The 21,889-nt window shown below is 36.9% G+C and overlaps 1 protein-coding gene and 1 pseudogene across 1 annotated transcript; both read right to left on the bottom strand.

Moving 5' to 3' along the window:
• LOC116136577 overlaps positions 1 to 8,260 on the bottom strand; it is a 35,314-nt pseudogene extending 27,054 nt beyond the window's left edge.
• A 3,083-nt stretch (positions 8,261 to 11,343) lies between these two features.
• On the bottom strand, positions 11,344 to 12,270 carry LOC116136576 (putative B3 domain-containing protein Os03g0621600). The gene is made up of 2 exons (XM_031422252.1): positions 11,936 to 12,270; positions 11,344 to 11,536 (listed from the first exon to the last, which is right to left on the bottom strand). The coding sequence occupies exons 1-2, from the start codon at positions 12,268 to 12,270 to the stop codon at positions 11,344 to 11,346; spliced, it is 528 nt and encodes a 175-aa protein (XP_031278112.1).
• Positions 12,271 to 21,889: the final 9,619 nt, after the last annotated feature.

Below are 21,889 nucleotides of genomic sequence, written 5' to 3'. Positions count from 1 at the left end.
GGAGTCTAGACCGCCACATGTGCTGCTAATACACGTAGTGATAACATTCAGCTGAAGGGGAGGAACACATTTGCAATGCCAAGGAATGTTGGACCACTTGGTGTGCCCTCGACAAATCCAAAATCCGGGGAAGTGGAAGATGAGAAGCTGAAGTCCAATAATGGGTTCAGAGAAATGTTCCTTAAGAAGTGAGGTTTGTTCTTGGAGTTAACGTTACATGTTAACTAGAATAGCACAGTAATGACAAACTTCTCTTTCTATAAAAAAACATAAGGTTTTGCTAATAGTTTTTGTAAACACAATTATGACCAACGATATGTGTTGAGGACGAAAAAGCAATGGCCTTGCATCTCAGCTTGTGGAAAATGTGAAAAAATGTCTTGGTCTGAAAAATATCTGAGGAAGAATATGAGAATATCATCTGTATGCTTGGCCGATTAAAATTTCCGCACATGTATATTCATTTTATTGTTTGTTTTATGAATATCCATATCTCATAGATTATGTTTGTTTCACTTAAAAATCTTCATGATTTTGTTGGATGCTTTCCTAAAAATTCTCACAGATCGAGAATGAGGTTTCACTTTGTAAATGTTAGATCTTGAATTAGTACCATTCTTCAAAAAAGGCCTAATTGTTTCACTTTATATTTTCGGAATGGAATATTTACATAATCCCCATGATTAGATTAAACGTTATTCCAGGATTTGTTGAGATTCCTCCTTTTTTAAGCAAGTGCTTGAGAGGGTTTAATTGAATTGATCTATGAATTAGTTTCATTTTCCGTTCCTTATGTACTAAGGCACTTGTTTTTTTTTGTGATATTGAATAAGTGCACATAGATGTGATCTTTATGATACTGTTAAACGAGCGTACGAATAATATGATACAATCATTTTACGGAAGAGCATATCACTTCATTTGTATTTCTATCTAAGAGAATAAACGAACAAATTTGGGCAAGAGCTGCACTTGATTTGGGCAATCCACCAAGATTGGCTTTGATGGGGCAAAAGGACACTCAGATTTATGTTGCACGGTGAAACTTCCATGACTCCTGTATGTGGCAAGAGTGGGCTCAAGATGAAGCTTCTATTTCAACTGGGTATGTTTTAGTTTTTCATTTTGAGTTCTTGTATAGGTTTCATGATTAAATTTGATCGCTTAGGGTTATGTTTAACGAGAGAAAGTAAAAGAGAAAAATTAAATGGATTCGTTTGAAAGGAGGAAGTGATTATCTTTTGGGGTTTAAATAGTGAAAACGATGTTGAATTCAGTTTATGGGACTTCTATCTACGAGCCTTAGCTCAAATGTCGGCTTAATTGAGTAAAAGAAAGAAGTTTTGAGGTTTCTTCTTTTTTATTATTTTTTCCTATGTTGCAAGTAGGAAGCCGTGATGGTTGACTTGGGAGGTTGGTTTTTGATAATTTGCGGCTGTTTGATATTTTGTTTGTTTATAGATTTTGAGTTCCCTCTTGTCATTGCTTTTATGGACAGCCTGCTTGCCCTCTTGCAAAACTCATTTCTCTTAGTATAAGTATATTAGTTTCTCCAAAACATGAAGCTCAATGTTGAAAATCAGTAAGTGTACCTCATGATGACCGTTACCCCCAAAGCAAAAAAATAAAAGGGGGGTCAGCTAAATTTTTAAGATTTTGATCTTTTCTTGTTCTGCATGACTGATACTAAAGCTTTGGGTATACTTTAAGGTTTTACCTCTATCTAGCGAAGGTAGTTTCTTGCTGATTCTCTGCTTAACTTTGCGAGACTGCTGCATTTCTGGGGATTGAGAAGATTTATGAAAGAGGAGTTTCTGATTATTGTGTAGCTTTTTGTATCATTGGGATTTTGAATTACTTTATGCGTTGATTTATGGATTAAAACATAGTGATCTTAAGAATTCTCATTTGTGGTATTTTTAGTTAGTTTCCTAAAAATAACTTTCTAATAAAAAAAATCAGCTTGCCAGATCTTGACTTTTGACTGGCTGAATTATTCCATAAGTAATTACTAATGACAAAATGGCTCATTAGTTTCATTTGATGGTAGAGATGATTGTAGGCCTTGCAATTCAGAATGGATACCAATATTCTTACATTTGTGATGGTGTTAAAGACACAGGTTCCTTTTTGATGCATCATCAAATTTTTCTACCAATTAGGCGATAGGATAAACTTTTTCAAACTTCTTGGGAATGGAAATCTATTTTTTTAAGTGGCAGTCATTTGGAAGTTTTAATTGCATGTTGTCATTTTTTTCCCTACTTTTGTGGGAAATCAAGTTCTTGCTACTTTCATCAGTATATGCATATATGTGGAATCAGGGGATAAAAATATAATTCCGTTCTTTGGAGTTCCTTTAAACTAAGTAGTTCTTTAAAATTGAACGACTAGAACTTGTTCTGGTGCAGTCTGTCTCACTTTGGTGTGACTGCTTGAGATTTGTGCAGAATATGATCCATCTGTACGTGAATTTTACCTGATGGTATGCGAAGGAAGAAATCTCTTCAAGCGTGCTATAACTGCTGCTGGTGTGCATGTTGCTGAAGGCGTAAAATTGGGAACATACAGGGAATTTGAGCAGGCCATTCTCCATACGATAGATGAGACCAACATTAGGTGATAATTTATAATATATATATTAGAAACTTATTAGAAATGTGCCTGAAGGGGATGCATTCTATTAATCATTTACTTGATTATTTAAAGTTTATTCCATCCTACTGGTTTGGTATTATGGTTAATAACGCTTTGTGGGGCTTCCTTTATATTTCCTAGAACCATGGCTCAAGTTGCATGCCCTGTTTATTTAGAAACCTTTTTCTTCTTTTGTCATTAGTATAGTTCAAATAAATTTGTTCTTCATTCCCTATGAAGTACATGTGCCCAGAAAAAGTATCTGTTTTCAAAATACATTTGGAAAATTACTGCTCTTGTAGGAAAAAGAAAAACAGGTTCAGTCATCGAAGTATATTTCACCGTCAATTGTCTGTTCCCCTTGCTAACGTAAGGTCACTTCTCACCTACAATCTTGGGGGGTGGAACTGGGGACTGCTCTAGGGTTGAATCAGGTGATTTAGATGGGATTCCTTCTACTGTTGCCACAGCGTATGAAAAGGCATTTGAGATGTATAATGCTCGAGCTATTTTGAAGAACGGATTGCAAGGCAGGATATATCTGACTCCGAAAAATTCAACAATTCACGGTATATGGTATTTACTATCAGATATTGTTTTAGACAGCTAAATGATAATGTGGGCTCTTAATGATACCTTAAGTGTTTAGGTTAAATGGTAACTTAATATGATATTAAAGTAGAGGTCATGATTTGAGTCTCCCATCTATTACATCCTGCTATACTGGGTTGGTCTTTCTCTGAATTTGGGATTGGTTTATGTAACCGTGAACATGCCTGTTACAAAGCTTAATATCATTGTTCGTCCTACCTTTCAAGTTTAAGCTTTAGGTCAAGTTGTTTATCAACAAAGATGTGTTGAAATTTCATTTTAATTTCAATTTTTTATGGTCTTCTTGCTTCTAATATAGTAATCAGTTTAGTAAACTTTAGATCTTTTCTTCTTTTTCTTGAGGTGGGGGGTTGCATAAGAACTTGCAATGTGGCAGTAGGTTACTTTTTTTTTTTTTTTCCTTCTTTAAAGTGTTAATACTATTATTTTAATTTGAAATTTTTGCAGATCTACTTGAAGTTTGAACAGTCTTCTGGAGATCCCAGCCGTGTTCAACTTCTCTAGAACGTGCTATTACCGAGTTTCCTATATCAAGTGATCTCTGGCTTGATTGTACTCGCTATTTGGATAAAACCTTGAAGGTTTCTCTCAATTTTCTCTTTTCAATTCTTTATGTTTCAGGTATTTGTAATTTTAGCAATTAGTCATCTCTTGTTCCCTTTAGGTAGGAAATATTGTGCGGGATGTTCATTCCCGGGCTAGGAAAATTGTCCTTGGGTTGGTGATCTTTGGGTTCGATCTTTGCTCGCTTTGGAAGTTGCCGTGCGCTGAGAAGAGATATCTATTGTGTTTCAGTTGTTACCCTTCATCAGTTGCGAATTATGAGATTGTTATAAGTAGCTTAAGAGCAATGAAGTTTCACAAACTTTAGGGTTGGAATTCATTCTGTAAAGGCTTGACTTACTGCTCTTTGGAACTTGTTATTGTTCATCTCATTTTATGCATTAAAGATCTTTGTAATCGGGCCCTCTTTGTTTCAGTACTAAACTTATTCCTCACTCGAGTGGTGGTTTGAGACGAAGAATCCTTTTGCTGGAGCAGAAGAGGATGAACTGAATTTTCCATTGATAAGGAAACCTTTCAGGTTCGCATAGGTATACTGTCATTTTCCTTGTTAAAATTGTTTTTACTTAATATCAAGAACTTGAAGTTCTCAAGACATTTGTAGATGCTTATTCATGGTGAATTTGGATGAAGAAAATGTGACACCTTGTAGTTAGTCTACTCTTTAGGGTCCAGTCGTAGATCTCTTATGAATGTGTATCAGGGCTTCTACCCTTAGACTCTGAAGAAAAGTCTATTAATTTACTTCATTTAGTGTGCTGTTATAGTACCATTGTGACCACTTTATGTAGAAATTACAGAGCATAACTCTCGGTACTCCAAGATGGCTTTTGCTAATTACTAGATTGTTGCCTTTGTTAATTGTTTTGTCATGGAATAGTGTCCTTTGCTAAAAAAATTTCTCATTATGGATCTGTGAATTTATAAAATTGGCATGTCATTTTCTACTGGTACATCGTTGTTGTGTAATGGCTGTCTTCAATATTTGTGTTTATAAACAATTAGCCTGATGTCTCTTTAGTGTACCATCGAAATTGCAGGCTCTATATGATTGGATGTATTCTATATACTTGAATACTTAACTGTGCAGTTTCTTCCTTTCAGCACGCATCAGATTACTTATCTCAGCGGACAAAGAATACAGATGGTTTGCTGCATTTGTATGCTTATTGGGCTCGTTTGGAGCTAAATTTGGCTGCAGCTCTGGGTGTTTGGGAGAGCCTGGTTAAGATCTGGTTTGGCCCATTCATCATTTTCTCTTTCATATCCTGTATAGTTCAATATGATTGATTTATGATTCATCTTTGTATTTTTTCCGTATAACTTGCTTTTTGTCTGTGCAGCAGGTGAATTTTGGAAGCCTGGCAAGGTGATATAGCTATGGAAATTGAATTGGGACATTTAAATGAAGCTAGGTCCATCTACAGGAGATGCTACAGTAAAAGATTTAGTGAGACAGCTTCAGAGGTATAATTCTTTTACATTACTTGCTTTCTATTATACTGGATTGATTTATGGACATAATTTGAATTTGAATGTTTCTAAACTGGTTTTTTCGTAATTTTTCTTTTTCTTTTTCTTGTTTTTTGAAAATTGTTGCTTTTAGTAGTATACAATGGAGCTTTATTTAATCAATTGATATTTGTCATCTTTAATGCAAACATCAATTGAAAACAAGGTAACCACAGAAGATTGATTAAAATGAATAACCACATCAACCATGATACCGAGAAATATATAAGATAACAAAAATGGACAATATAATGATAACCCGTTTTTGTTTGGCAAACCATTATCAATGCAATGCCCATTTTGAAAAAGGCAAACGAGAACAGTTTAATACCATGATGGATAATCTTTTGGCTTCCATGACACGCTACAACAATAGCAGGACTTCCTCTTCTTCAGCAGGAAACTCAGGCAAGTTTTTGCCTGAAACAAGGTAAAATCTTAGTCTGTTGGAAACTCTGATTAATAATGCCTCTGAGCAAAGGAAAGAATGTAGAACCTACCAATAAGCTTCTCTATCTGCATATACCATTCCAATTCGTACTGATTCACTAATGAGATTGAAACACCAGATCGTCCTGCACGAGCAGTTCTTCCCACTCTATATGGATGTAATCCTGAAATAAAATTGATATCAGCAAACAAGGCTATGAAAAACGCAAGTGACTATAAAATAATTAAAGGCGACAAAAGCTGATTCAAACATAAGTCACTTAGATTATCATGCCTGGCTCATCTGACCGCCAACTGCAATGGTAAGTGACAAGTAAAGTTCAAAGCTTTTATGGTTTCCATAGCTCACATGCAAACCATTATAGACAAAAAGGTCACCCCTTCATAAATTTGAACCTCAAAAACAGTAGTCCGTAAGACTTTTCTCCAAGGTAGCGCATGGCTTAAAATATCAGAATTGAGATAACGTTGCAACTTCTGTTAAAAAAATCGCAAATCTTTTCAATAGTGAAATGTATTCAAAGAGGATTTCCAAAATGAAGATTAGCATATATATTCCATTCATTGGGGTTAGAGAGATTTAAATACTATTTCATTAAAGTGCAGTTTCAGTCTGATTTCATATTAAAAACCTTGAGAGGTGAAAACAAACTTCAATGAGTTAAACATTTGCAGTTATTAGCATCTGTAATGGTCTGTACTAAGCAGGAATAAAGCGGTACTGCTGCTTCAGTGTGTCAACAGTGGAATATTTAGATGCTGCTTCAATCTGAATAAATAAGAAGAGACAGCTGTTAAATATCAATAAAAAGAATTATCAAGCATGAATAAACTATTTCAGGCAAAAAAATATTATATGATATGATGTGCCAGCATATTATAATTATTACCTTTACAGGATTCTTCAAGCAAGCTCTATGGAGCTTTCTCACCTGCAACATCAAGTCATCAACAGAACAAATTAATAAAACATGAGAGTTATAGCATCAACTGCAACTTTGAACACGAGTAAAAAAGATCTTGGTTTTCAGTTGATTAAAGTTTTGTAATTAGAATTGCCAATTTGATCATCTTTGTTGATACGAAAATTCGCACCAACCAGAGAGATCCGATTGACTTTGGTGGAAACGGAACTGATGTGAGCGTGATTACGGATAATCAGCGATGAGTGAATGATAAGTGCAATAAAGTAAAAGATAATAAGATTTTTAAAATGGTTCGACGAGGTCGCCTCTTATGCCTATGTCCACTGTTTTTGTATTTGCTATGAGAGATTATAATAAGAGTTCTATGGAAAATTTCTAACCCCTTTTTCATCATTTGAGGGGGTTTATATACAAGGTTTGTATAAAAGAAAGAGCGAAAATAAAGAGATTATAATTGATTTGAACTGCAACTCTGATATTTTCATGATTTGGTGCTATGATTGCACAGAGATTGCTATTAATCTGGTCATTCTTGTAATATCTGGTATCTGAAGTTATCTCGGAATTGATTGAACGATCATTCGGATTGTTTGCGACTAGCTTGTACTTTCCTCAAGTCAATCACTCCTTGAGTGACTAAGTCCCTTACAAAATGAAAGTGAACATCTACGTGCATTGTCCTTTCGTGATAAACTAGATTCTTGCTTAAGTGGATTACGCTTTGGCTATCAAAGTATGTGATTACCTTTCCCTCTGTCAGATTTGATTCAGCTAATAAACCTTGTAGCCAAAGGGCTTCCTTGAACACATCAACAATAGCAATATACTCAGCTTCAGTTGATGAGAGTGCCACTATAGACTGAAGTTGAGACTTCCAGTTTATACAATTTCCACCGAGAGTGAAGTAATACGAAGTAGTTGACTTTCTAGTATCTTTGTCTCCTATAAAATCTGAATATACAAAGCTAACCAAGTCAAGTGAAGCATGTCTTTTACAAAACTCTAACCCAACATTCAAAGAACTGCTAATATACCTTAACACCCAAGGTTTGCCTTAATTAACTTTCCACCCAAAAGTTTCAAAATACCATTTTCCCACCCGAAGTTTATATTTCGTTAATACTCAAAGCCGATTCCAGTGGCAAAAATTCTCTCTGTCACCATCATTTGAACCTTTGATCTCTTCTCTGTAAAACCCTCTCACTCCAGCACTTGATTTCTCGTTGATTGCGAGCTATCACAAATCTAGGGTTTCTTGTTCTTAGATGATTTTTAGCTGATTCTGACGGCGAATATTCAATCGGTCAGCACCATTCGATTCACCGGCCTTCACTTTAAAAAACTCTCTTACCTTGGCTCTTGGTAACCGGCTGAAAGCTATCTGAGCAAGCAAAGTGTATTTTGGATATCAATGAAATATAAAAGTTGGGTGGGAAAGTGTCATTAAGAAAAATCTTGGGTAGGAAAAAGTCATTTGCTCTGTATTTGAAATTCAAAGACTCACTAGTTCCAAGTTCCAACGCCCTCCATTTAATGCCTAGTTTTTTGAAACCACGCATGCTTGTTTTTTTTTTTGTTCATTGGGTTCACTTAGTTTTTCACCATAAATTGAAATCAACAAACGTCTCAATGCTATATAAAGTTGAATACTCATGCGGGTTGTTCCTGGAAGCTCTAGAATTACTTTGGCTCCGTTTGGTTCACAATTTTGTGTTTTTGAGAAAAGTTTTTTGAAAAAAGTTAAAAAAAAAGTTGATTTGGGTGGGTATTATGATGTAGGATTTACAAATTAATAAAATACCCCTTATGTTTATTTTTTTACAAAATACCCTCTATAATAAAACATTAAAAGTTAACAAAAATACCCCCAACCCACCCTCAAATACGGACAGCCAGCCACCACCGACGGAGGGTGGCCGGAGTCGCCGTATTGGTGCATGACCGGCTGGATCTTGCTGGTTGTGCGCCGATATGGCCTTTTCCGACCAGATCCACAGTAGATCTGGCTGGCAAAGGCCAGATCTACGGCTAGATCTGGCCGTATTTGCTCATCAACGATGGCCAACAAACGGTCGTCGTTGATGGTCAACGACAATCGTTTGTTGGCCGTCATTACCGACTGGTTACGGCCAAAGATTTGGCCTTTTCCGACCAGATCCACCGTGGATCTGGCCGGAAAAGGCTAATCTGGCCGATAGTGCGCCATCCTACCAGATTCCCATCATTTTCTGGCCGTGGTGGCTGGAATCTGGTAAATGTGGATTGTTGGGGTGTTTTTATAATTTTTTAAAAAGTATTTAGGGGTATTTAATTAAATTAACAAATTTAGAGGGTTTAAAAAAAGTTGAATAATATTGTGAGTTTTTTGGTATGTTACTGTTTAACTTTTTTGGGAGTACTAAAAGTAGTATTCCCAAAATGCAATCAAACGAAGCCAAATTTGACACATTGGATTGACAAACCAATCAAATTGCTCTATCTTAACACGTTCGATTGATATTTATTGATTCATCTATAATTATTAATTAATTTAAAAAATATAATATGTATTAATAATTAATAATAATAATAATAATACATGCATTGCATTGACATTCTAAAGGTCTAACCATAATGACACCTTGGATTTGTGATTGTCATGTGATTGAATTTTATTGGTGATAGAATAAAGGAAGGATGTCCAATTGACATTGACAAATGAGTTGTTATTTTGATTCGTTCTTCAAAACTATAAATATATCTTCTAACTATTTTAATACGAAATTATAAGCAGAATTTGATGATTAGCTGTCAATGAAATGAGGTTATCAGTTTGATTATTTGATGTATTTTCTTATCAATAATGCTATAGACACCGACGCTTTGTACCAAAATATTAAACCGAACGACGTGTCACCTGAGTCAAACAAGCCACGTAGCACATTAAGAAATATTTCACGAATGAACAGTCGTCCATCAAATATGGACGACTGTTCCTTTGAAATGGACGGGCATCCTTACTTATTAGACGAGAGCCCACTTATAAGGATGCTTGTTCATAGTTTAAATTAAAAAAATTTGATAACAAAAATCATAGACGCCCGTCCATATATTATAGAAGGGCATCCCTATTTAATGGACATGCGTTCTTATTAGATGGACGCCTGTCAATTGTTTAAATTAAAAAAAAAAATTAAAAACAAAAGCAATGGACGAGCGTCCCTCTTAGATGGACACCCGTCCATTAAATAGGGACTCCGCTCTACAACAAAATCTCCTCTTTCCCACAATGTTCCTTCTATTCATTTGAAATGGACAGGCATCCTTACTTATTGGACAGGAGTCCACCTATAAGGATGCCAGTTCATAGTTTAAATTAAAAAAATTTGATAACAAAAATCATAAACGTCCGTCCATATATTATAGAAGGGCATCCCTATTTAATGGACATGCGTTCTTATTAGATGGACGCCAGTCAATTGTTTAAATTTAAAAAAAAAAAATTAAAAACAAAAGCAATGGACGGGCGTCCCTCTTAGATGGACACCCGTCCATTAAATAGGAGCTCTGCTCTACAACAAAATCTCCTTTTTCCCACAATGTTCCTTCTATTTTCTTCTTCTAAACTATTATTTCTATTTACTTTCAAACACAAACACTAAGTAAATGGAAGTTCATCACTTGAACTATATACATCAATACAGTCAAAGGGTCCACCATTTACAATAAAAAAATTAAAGTAAAGAAACAGGTGTCATGCATCCATCAATGCAGTCAGGGTCCACCATCTAAAATAAAAAATAAACTAAACAAACCAGGTGCCATGAATATTCACAGACTTTGGCTAAAAGAATGGGATTACTTTTGTTTTCAAATTTTTTTAATTGAAACAATGGAAGGGTGTTCATCCAATAGGGCTAAAAGAATGGAACTACTTTTGTTTTCAAATTTTTTTAATTGAAAAAATGGACGGGCGTCCATCAAATAGGGACGCCTGTCCATTAAGTAGGACACCTGTCAATAATATATGGACAGGCGTCTAAGATTTTTTTATTAATTTTTTTTAATTTAAACTATGAACGAGCGGCCTTATAGGTGAACTCTTATCCATATAATATGGAAAAGAGTTCATTTCAAATGAATGACCGTCGAATGAAAATGGACGACCATCCATATTTGATAGACGTCCGTTCATTTGTGAAATATTACTTAACGTGTTACGTGGTTTGTCTGACGCAAGTGACATGTCGTTCTATTTAACATTTCGGTGCAAAACGTCAATGTCCGTAGCATTATTCCAAAGTAAGTAGTCGTAGAAACTCCATAATACTTCAATTCGATAAGATCCTATTTCAAACTAACTTGTACCCAACCCAACCCTTGACAACAGTGACCTACAGAAAAATTCTAAATATTGTTCATCATTTCATAACACATCTTGTTCTTGAAAGCATAATATTTATATAAAACATTAGCAGAGTTTGATGTGGAAACTTAAACAAAAATGTAGCCTCCTACTTCACTGGTCAGCCCGATTTGGTTCTTGGTTGGTGGGCTGGCTCTGTGAACCATCACCTCGTTTAATATGCACCAAAATTTTATTCTTTGTCCCACCTGCTTTCGGAAATTCACATATGCAAAGATCATCTTTTTCCACATGGTTCTACCGGTACACTGAGCCCCATCCTGTAATCCAGGTTCGACCATCCTTCCAGCGCATAACCTTTCCAGACCATTCCCTCTCCAGCTCATCATGAAAGGTTACATCTTCAGCTAATTTAATTCTAAAATCTCTCAAGACATAAGATGGAACCAACTGCAATATTGAATAGAAAACTCTACCATTAGCAACTATATATATTGTTTAATAAGCAAAATAACAATCATGGCTTGACCCCATAAATTCAAGCCAAATGAAGTCATTTACATGGGGTTTCTAAATGGTGCAAGAAATCATTATAATGCCAGCAACTTTTCTTCTTATGAATTAAAACAAAAGAGAATTCGGCCTCCATATCAAGTAGAGAGTACCATAAATCCTAACAAATTGAAAGAATTAGCATTTCACAGATTAGTTTAACTGATAAAATATGAAATTAACGGCTAATGCAATTCTCACCAACACTTATTGACTATACTAAGCAAGATCAGGTTTTTTAGTAATAGATGATTTTAGCTCGTTACCGGTAGGCTTTTCCTAGTTTTTTTAGCTTTGACACAAAGTACGGATTTTGACGATGAACATATTTTCTCACTTCCTCTCTGATGCTTCTTCTTCCGTTTCCTCCTCCTCTTCTTCAACATTATATTCACTGTCATTACTGTCACTACCGTGATCATCATCAAAATCAGTACCTACATCAGTAATTTCGTGCTCCTCCTCTTCTTTCTCCTCCTCTATATCAATGCCCACATGAGGACCAGTTTCATTCTTCTCACAGCCAGATTTCGCCAATATTTTAACATTAAATCCGTTGTCATCGTTGTATTGAAAAACTAAAAAATCTCCAGACACTAAAGAATTGTCTTTCACAAACTGTTGCCAACCACTTGCAAAATATACCCTATTGTCAGCATTTTCCATTTTCATATGCCAAACTTTTCCGCTTCGATTCTGAAGTACAACATTCTTTGGTAATGCATTCAAGTGTTGAATAGGTTGTTCTTAACAAATTTTAAAATTTTTATTTTTTTAAATTCATGGGCTGTGTCTTATCAACCCACTGTCAAGTCCTAAGCCCATGACACAGCCCATATGGCCCAGGGGCTATGGTAAAAAATTTGTGGGCCGTGCCAGTGCTGAATGATTATGGTGTTTGTGCTCGGTTTGGGTTCATGAGGGAACAGTTGGGTTTTTTTTGCTGGGTGGGCTTTTTTAGTTAATGGGGTTTGGGCCTGGAGTTTCTACGTTAAGGTTTACAAGATGGTGGACTGGGTTTTTACGGGGGTGGATTGGGTTCCTTTTGGGCTGAAGGCAGGAGGCGGGGCTTCCACATCATAAACGGCCCGGCTGCGTGTTGGGCAGGGGGAATTTCAGGCTGCTGCTGTCTTCGGATTTGTGTGGACTGGGCTGGTGAGAGGATTTTTGGCCCTGGTTTTTCTTTCTAAATATTTATAGGAAAATAGGCAGTTGATCAGTACCAAACAAGAGTTTAGCCTCTAACTTTCATGGGTTTAGTCCGATTAGGTTTTGGTTTGGCTTCGTGAATCATACTCTAATTTTTTGAATGGCGTGCAAACTGACACAAACACTTTGGCTATTAAAAAAAAAAAACTTGGAAATTAGTTACAATACTCGAGTTTTTTAAACCATGCACAATGAGATTGTTTTTGGATATTGGGTTTGCTTAGTTCTTTACAAATGGAATAAATTGTCACAACAAACTTTTGTTCATATATAATAGGGAATACAATGTTGCTATCTAATGCATTATTTTTAAAGGTTATGGGCATTTTTTTAGCATTAACCTTCAGAAAAATACTACATTTACAACCTAATCTCACAAACTTTCTCTCACAATCCTGACGTGACAGCTTGCATTTGGTCAGTTCGTAAATAGGTCCCTCCTACTTGCTATAGATCCTGTCTGTTCAATTACGAGCTGCCATGTCGGGATTATGAGAGAAAGTTTATAAGATTTAGTTATGAGTCAATCTTTATAGTAACCCGAAATATTGGCTGACAAAAACATTTTTCATTTTCATGTTAACTTTGCAGCTACAGGATATACTGAAAGTTTCAGAATGGAGTCTTTCATCTTGATCAACTCAAAGATACCGATATCTTCTTGCTTCAAATTCTCCTCTCTTGAAAATTTAACCCATCCCTATGTTAAACGAAAGCCTCCACGAGTCGACTTCTTGATTTTAACACACAACACTCTTCCATTAGGAACTTCTTGGTTCTTGGTTGGTGGGTTGGCTCTATGAACCATCACCTGGTTTAATATGCACCAAAATCTTATTCTTTGTTCCACCTACTTTCGGAAATTCACATATGCAAAGATCATCTTTTTCCACATGGTTCCACCGACAGACTGAGCCCCATCCTGTAATCCAGGTTCGACCATCCTTCCAGCGCATAGCCGTTCCAGGCCATTCCCTCTCCAGCTCATCATGAAAGGTTACATCTTCAGCTAATTTAATTCTAAAATCTCTCAAGACATAAGATGGAACCAACTGCAATATTGAATAGAAAACTCTACCATTAGCAACCATATATATTGTTTAATAAGCAAAATAACAATCATGGCTTGACCCCATAAATTCAAGCCAAATGAAGTCATTTACATGGGGTTTNGTGTTTTTGGTACTGAACTTGTCAACCATTCTAGCTATTTTGGAGCCCCTAGTATTGGTGCTTTGTAGTCCCTTTTAGCCCCTTTCCATGAACTGGTGATATATTGAAACAGTTTGGGTAGCCTCTCCCCTTTTCTAAAATTTCACCACCCTAGGTGATGACAGGATACAATCATTGATCTCTGTTTGATGCCTAGAGGCTTGACTGGTTACATTAACGGGCACCACTTTTCATGCTTTGTGTTGTTCATTGTTTTCCGGGTATAATGGCTTCTCTGTAATTTCAATGGCAAAGCATTTTTCTATTCCCTCTTTTACACTGGTTGTTGGGGTGATAAATTTGTATGACACCATAATTTGCAGCAATATTGATCTTTTTCTGTAATATGCAGGCAATCATTGAGAGAATGGGGGAACTGGAGAAGCTAGAGTGAAGAATTAATTATTAGTAAATGTTGTCTGGATTGCACTTTGGTTTATATTTTTTATTTTTTTCCTAAGTTGATGGTGCTATCATATGATTTGTGTACCCATTTTTGCACACCCAATCCTTCTCTTGTTTATCAGAAATTGAAAACTCTACCCTTCTCCTGTTTTATCACAATGGAGCACTGAATATGTTCTTCCCCATCCCTTCTCTACACTCTGCTGATTAAAGAAATCTACCAATCCAAAATGTGTTTTGAGAAAAACCCAGATGAGTTGCTGAGTTGATGAGAGACAGATGTGTTCATTTTACACGAAAAATGAAAATAATTGCAATAGTTGAAGCTGGGTTTGAAGAGAAAGAGAATGAAAAAGAGTTGTGGAAGAAGAAGGTGTAAATTGGAGTGGTAATTCACGTTGATGAGAAGAGGTAACTTTGGGAAAATGAAAGAAGAAGAAGAAGAAGACGCTGTGCTTTGTTTTGCAGGGAAAAAGCTGCAAACGAGCTTGGCTCGAGCTCGAGCTCGGCTCGGCTCGGAACTTGACGAGTCGAGCCGAGTAGGGCTCGAGCTCCCAACTTATCTCATCGAGCCGAGCTCGAGCCGGCCACTACTTGGCTCGGCTCGGCTTGTATGCACACCTATACCCAAGCATCCGGGATTTCTACGCAAGAAATCAATTGCATCATTAAATTTCAATCATAACATGTAAAAGACGATTGAAAACTGTTAAAATCAGTTTCTTCAGTAATTTTACTCTTTCACATACTAATTTGTGCTTATATGTATATGAAATAATTAATTAATGTTCTTGAACGAAAATTTAATGAATCCCAAATCATAAAAGAATATTAAATGAGTTATATATACTATTTTATGAACCGAACAAATTCTGCCCAAAGTGAACAAACATCAAACTAGCTTCAAACCCAAATAATTTTCCAGAAAATCACAACAAAGAGAAAAAGAAACTAAACTTATGTACAGGACTCACATGGACATGGAAAACCAAATATATTCTGTTTGTTTGCTAAAAACAACAGTACATGAAGCTCTCTCAAAGCCAAGCTCTGAGAAAGGTTTAAGCTTTCTCCCCCTCTCTCAAAGTTTCTCCCATTAATCGACCAAGAAATGCAGAGAGAGGATTTCATCGTGCCAACCAAAAGAACTTCAAGAAGAAAAAAAAAAAGAAAAAAAACACAGATCATATGAGCAGAAAGGAAGATGAAAGTACCAAATTGGCAGAGCTGAGCCTTGGGGTGAAGACCTTGAAGAATTTAGGCAACCTCTTGTTGGTTCTGTCGGGCGCCGTTTTCTGTGTGTTTCATAATGAGAAAAACCAAAATGAGTAGGGTGTGGAACTTTGTGTTTGTCGTTGGGGGTGTATAGGCGTGAAGTGCGGTATTTTACTGCAGCTTTAGAATGATGTAACAACAGCATGAGTAGCATTTTGGGAAGGGTTCTTGACTGGGCAAATGGGGAAGTAAGAACGGGCAGTGGTACGGCAAAAAACTCTTTTTATTTGGCAGTAGGAATCAGGCGGTCCAAGTTTTTCTCCAGAGGGTGGAGTAGTACAATGAGATCAACAAAAGGGAGAGCAATTTTCTTAAGAATTATTCTTCTGATGGTTTCCAGTATAGTATGGGAGAAATTTTTTAATATGGGGACGTCTGTTGGGATGGCTGTTTGGGCTCCAATGGGTGTTGGTTAGAGGTGGCAGTGGGCTATGTCGTGTAGTGTTTTACCAGACAATCAAAACTCAAAACTAACAAACGACACGACCCATGGCCCGGTGAGCTGTGTCATGTTGCACTTTTGTGGGTCGATCCATGTGTTGCGTAAGTTGTTTTTAAAAAAATTTAAAATTTTTATTTTTTTAAATTCATGGGCTGTGTCGTGCCAACCTATGTGTCAAATCTTCAGCCCGCATGGCCTCGGGGCACGGCAAAAAAATTGTGGGTCGTGCCAGTGCTGGATGGTTATGGTGTTTGTGCTCGGTTTGGGTTCATGAAGGAACAGTTGGGTTTTTTTTGCTTGGTGGGCTCTTTTAGTTACTGGAGTTTCTTCGTTAAGGTTTACAAGATGGTGGACTTGGTTTATAAGGGGCTGGATTGGGTTCTGTTTGGGCTGAAGGCAGGAGGCGAGCTTGTGGGTTGCTGCAAAGGATGAGCCTGGATTAAATATTCGGGCTTTCACACGATAAAGCGCCCGGCTGCGAGTTGGGAAGGGAGAATTTCAGGCTGCTGCTGTCTTCGGATTTCTGTGGACTGGGCTGGTGAGAGGATTTTTGGGCCCTGGTTTTTCTTTCTAAGTTGTACAGCTTAGTGTAGGAGGGTACTTCACTTGCAATTTCCAAAGGGCTAGAAGTCTCTCGACCTCCAAGGAAAGTTTTGGGGATAGTGGTTTTGCTGTTTCTTTTTGTAGATATGGTAAATTGCCATTCCCAAATCAAAGTCTAGAGATTTGCTACCTTTCTTTTTTACCAGGAAGAGACCCCTGCAAGTTTCAAGTCAAAACTTTTAGGAAATGGGCTGCCATGATACCGACTTTATAACTAGGTCGTTGTTCCCAACAGCTTGATTTTTCACAATCTTCTGGACCTCGGACCACACCAAGCATTATTTGCCGGCGTAACTTATACAGGACATATACAATATATTTGATTCCAGTGCCACTTTAAATGTGGAGTTACGTTGCTCAAATCCACGCTTAGGCGAAGCTACTACTATAAAAATCTTTGTCGGTTTACATCAAATGAAAAATATCACGTGGATGAATAATGAATCCTAACATGTTACCTAAAGGATTGGATTGGCATACTACTTCACAAGGTACACTACTTTCTATTTGTTTTGGTCCATTGAAAAGACTAATTTGTCTGCTGCCTGTAATAACCCAAAAAGGAATTTCTTGCTTGACCTTTTAGTGTATAGCGTACACCTAAATTTATGGGCCTTGCAGTGGGCTCAACAAAAACTGTCAACTTGGAAATTACAAACACAATGCCTTCATCAACTTGGAAATTAGGTATAATTCTCCAATTTTTTAAACCATGCACACCAAGATTGTTTTTGGATATTAGGTTTGCTCAGTTCTTCACAAATGGCATAAATTGTCAACAACAAACCGTTTTTCATATCTAAGAATCAATACAATGTTGCTATCTAATTCATTATTTTGAAAGGTTATGAGTCTTTTTTAGCATTAACCTTAATCGGACAATACTACACTTACAACCAAATCTCACAAACTTTCTCTCACAATCCCGCAATTAGTTAGCTCACAAATGGGTTCCGTTTGCTCACTATAGGTCTCGCATGTCTAATTACGAGTTGACCAATTATGAGCTACTATGTCGGGGTTATAAGAGAAAGTTTGTAAGATTTTCTGGTTTCAGCCCATGCACGAACTTATCTCTCCTCAATTATGGTGTACTCACTACACCTGGCGCAAACCTTGTTAGGGAATTGAATTTCACTGAATATTCTTTCACTGAGCTTTGTAACGCCCCGCTTGAGGTACGTATTTAAGATTTGCTGTATTACTTAAAAGTTCATTGATTCAGTTTCAATTGAGTTTGTATGTTGTAGTGGTTAAGTATTTGCTTTGAAATTGGTTGAGATTTGGTGAATTTTGGAAATCCAATCTTCGCCGGGGCGAAGGAGAATCTTCGCCGCGACGATGAGGTGCTGCACCCACGGGTAGGTTCTGCCCTGTTTCGCCGGGACGACGGAAAGTTCTTCGCCGCGGCGACGAGCCATTTGAAAAGTTTCTTGAGTTTTCTAGAGAATTCTTCTTTTGGGGCATAATGACCATTCTACCCCTAATTAGTAGAAAAAGTGGGGAGTAAAATGTAAGGAAATTAAGTAGAGAATGTGTTGGTAATAAGGGTGTTTTTGCAAAGAATCAAAGGATATGGATGGAATTTCCAAGGAAGAGCAAGGGCAAAATGGGAAATGATGTTTATAATATGAGTTAAAAAGAGTTAAAGTGTAGAGAAACCTTTTGTTCATCCATTTTCCACCGCCATAACCATTCTCTAACTTCTCTCAATTTTCCATCCAATCTTTCAAGATTTCCAAAGACTTTTTGAGTAGATTTTTAATCTAAAGCATCCTAAGGTAAGGATTTTTGCTTTAGATGAGAGTTTTAGTATGTTTTGGTTAAAGCTTATATTATTTTTGTTTAAACTTGTAGAGAGAAATCAAGCTACTAAAGGAAAGGAAAAGTGTTAGAGAAGCTTTTTCCCTCACAAGGTAAATAAATCCAACCAAGTTGAGTTTTGAATAAGTTTTGAGTAGAAATTCATTTTAACTATGTATGTATATGTTATACCTACTGAAAATTGAGATGAGATGTGTGCTTAGTCATAGTAGTTGGGTATGATTAAATTTGAGAAGTGTTTTTGATGTGTGATGGGAAATGGAGTTTGAGATGAAGTTTGAGGGATGTTGTGTAAACCTTTTTGGAAGTGCTTTTCTTGACAGGGATTATGAGTATTTGAGGGAGTTTTCCCCCATTTTGGATGGCTGGAGAATGAAGTACAGTAGTAATTTTAGTAGAGTGTTTTTATGCACATGAGTTGCTTGATGAAATGTCTAGGTGAAATCTGCCCTGTCACTGCCATGACTTTCTAAGTAGTTTTTGGGCATCTTACGGATTGAACTGGGCTGAGACCAAAACATAAAAGTTGTAGCCCTGTCTCTAAGCTTTAAAACGAGACCAAAACTGTAGTAATCCGAGGTGTATAACGCAAGTTATGGCCTTTTTAGTGCAACCTGTGCAGAATGACTGTTTTGAGGCAATCTTGCATTTGGCATTTCATAAGTGCATTGGTGAGCATGAGTTGACCTTACACATTTTCTTATGCACTTAAGAAGTAGCTTGAGACATAGTAGAGAATGTAAGTATAAGCTACTTTAAGAGTAAAGAGAGAGAAAGAAAGTATGAGCACTAGAGAACGAAGAGAAAAGAGAATAGAGTAGGTTATGCGATAGGGAACCCGTGAGTAATGGGTAGAGTTTCCTGCATGTATGCCGCATTGAGAGAGCGGCATGAGTAAGAGAGAGAAAAAAGTGGTACCCGAGAGAGAGATTATACACTCACATGGCCAAGGGTTCCGAATCCATGCATAACCGAGTCCAATCGGCTAAAATGAGTAGAAGTCACGTAGAGTGGGAGAGAGTCCCGGTCGTGCCTCCGGTAAGATAAGGCCGTGACTACTAAAGAGAGTTAGTAAAAAGAGTTATGAGAAAGAGAAAGTAGTGAGAAGTATAAAGAGAGAATAAATGAGAACTGTAAGGAAAGAATCAGAGAGAAATAGTTACGGGGATAGATGTGTAGAGGGTTTACTTACTGAGCATTAGTTGTGCTCACCCCGTTGTTTTTCATGTTTTGCAGGATCCAGGTGAGGACACGGTCGGATAGGCGTCGGCAAGCGGAGGGAAATGGCTATACTGTCCACCCTATTTTGATGTTTTGTACATGACACAACTTTTTGTATTTACAGGATGTATATATTTAATAAAAGAAAAATTTGGGCCCAACCTTTTTATGTTATTTTATATGTATTTTATTATATACATGCTTTATGAGTATTTGAGTAGAAAGAGGCTATTACAAGCTTGTCCCCTATTGTAAACTGATAAACTCCTGAATCTTTTCATGGACTCGATCAACTTTTTTGTATTCTGCCTCAAACAATCTTCTGAAATCTCCCCAGGTCAATCGAGGCTATATCATGAGTATCCTCCATCAATTCCCACCATATACGGGCATCACCCCAAATAGGAAACAGCATAGTGAATCTTTTCCCGGTCTGTCATAGGGAAAAGTGTTGTCATACGCTCCACCGATCTAAACCACTCATCTGCCACTATGGGTCCGCAGTACCCCTAAATTCTAATGGTTGATGTTGGCTAGGCAACCCATATATCGGCTTAATACGGTTCGCACTACTGGGGTACCGACCCTCTCTCTCTTCTTTGGGGTAGTACAATAACCAGGGTCTCAACTCCCTCCGGTACAGAGCCTCCCTAATTTTCTGCCCAAACTGCCGTATAATATTACGAATCCTCGCTTCATCGAAGGCAGGGGGAGTAGATTCGGGGGTTGAGGTTCACCCGTACTCATTTCCTCTACTGCTTGCCCCGTTCTACGTCATCTACATAACACCAACACTTTTAGTCAACTCAATTAACTCATCTACTACAAGTAAGGAAAGAAATAACTTACAGCGGTCGGCTACGAACATCAACGCGCGGGAGAGGCACACTGTCAAATCCCAAAACCTTTGCTCTGATACCAAAAATGTAATAATTCTTTCTAGCTAGTATACTCGTAAAATAACAATAAAACTCACTATATATAAGAAATTTACATATAAACGGGATAAAATTATGGGCCCATATTTAATTTTGCTTTATTACAAATCTTTACAATTAATAAAGTCTCAAATAGTAACTTGACAGTGTAGCCCAACCCTTCCACTGCGTGACGTTTTGAGCGACGCCATCTCACCTATTACCTGTAAAAACATTGAAAACAACGGGGTGAGCACTAATTGCTCAGTAAGTAAACCCGTTATGCTACCCTTCTCTCTCCGTTGCTTAAATTCTGAATTTCTTTCCTTACTTTACACTTCTCCATTTTTCTCTACTTTCTCTACTTTGCTCCGTTTCTCTCTGTTCTTTCTTTGTTTTTCCCTCTATTCTTTCTCTATTCTAATTTCTCACTACTGAAGATAATGGGCATGGTATATGCATATATATGATGCAAATGCACAAATGCATAAAATGTGCTTTTCTTTCTATTTTTCTTATTCTGTTTCTTTTCTGATTTCTTTCTTTTTAGTCTTTCTTTCTTTCTTTTAGTCTTTCTTTCTTTTATTCTGTCTTTTGCTGATCGGACTCGGTTGAGGCATGGATTTGGAACCTTGGCCGTGTGAGTGAATTCTCTAATTTTGGGTACAGTCCTATCCCACGCACTTTCTAACAGACTGTACAATTCTTCTTTTTGAATTCTAGGCGCTCACTAAAGGCGGCGGCAGTGGGGCTATGTCACTCACGGGCTCCCATCCAACAATCTCTCTTCTTTTTATCTTTTACACTTCTTAAATAAAAATTCAGATTTGAATTTCTTTAATATTCTCATTTCTTCTATTTCTCTTAAATTCTTTAATGCTTTTTCATGCTCTCATTAGAAGTATCAAGTAGATGGGTTCATGCTATAATTCTTTATAAATTCTCATGTTTAGATGCAATAATGCAATATGGAATGCAAACATGTCATTCTTTACCATCTACAAACTCAATCCAAAGTAACCCATAATCACATGCGCTTCTCTTTGACATTTCATCAAACAATTCATGTGCACAAATCAACTCTAATTTGGCTACACTTCTACCTCTTTTCTAAGCCACCAAAAATTTGGAATAAATCCTCTATCTTTAACACCAAACCTGTCCAAAATGTACACTTCAAAAT

Source organism: Pistacia vera, unplaced genomic scaffold (genome assembly GCF_008641045.1).
Source record: "Pistacia vera cultivar Batoury unplaced genomic scaffold, PisVer_v2 Contig317, whole genome shotgun sequence".
Lineage (NCBI taxonomy): Eukaryota > Viridiplantae > Streptophyta > Magnoliopsida > Sapindales > Anacardiaceae > Pistacia > Pistacia vera.
The sequence above is the reverse complement of the archived record's forward strand: the minus strand, read 5'-3'. Positions and strand labels throughout refer to the sequence as shown.

Excerpts from the sequence above, each read along its gene's own strand:
- LOC116136576 (XM_031422252.1), bottom strand. The coding sequence starts at position 12,270 with ATGAAAATGGAAAATGCTGACAATAGGGTATATTTTGCAAGTGGTTGG. Across the intron at positions 11,537-11,935 it reads GAAGAAGCATCAGAGAGGAA|TATAGTTGCTAATGGTAGAG; the intron begins GTGAGAAAATAT and ends TTAAACAATATA.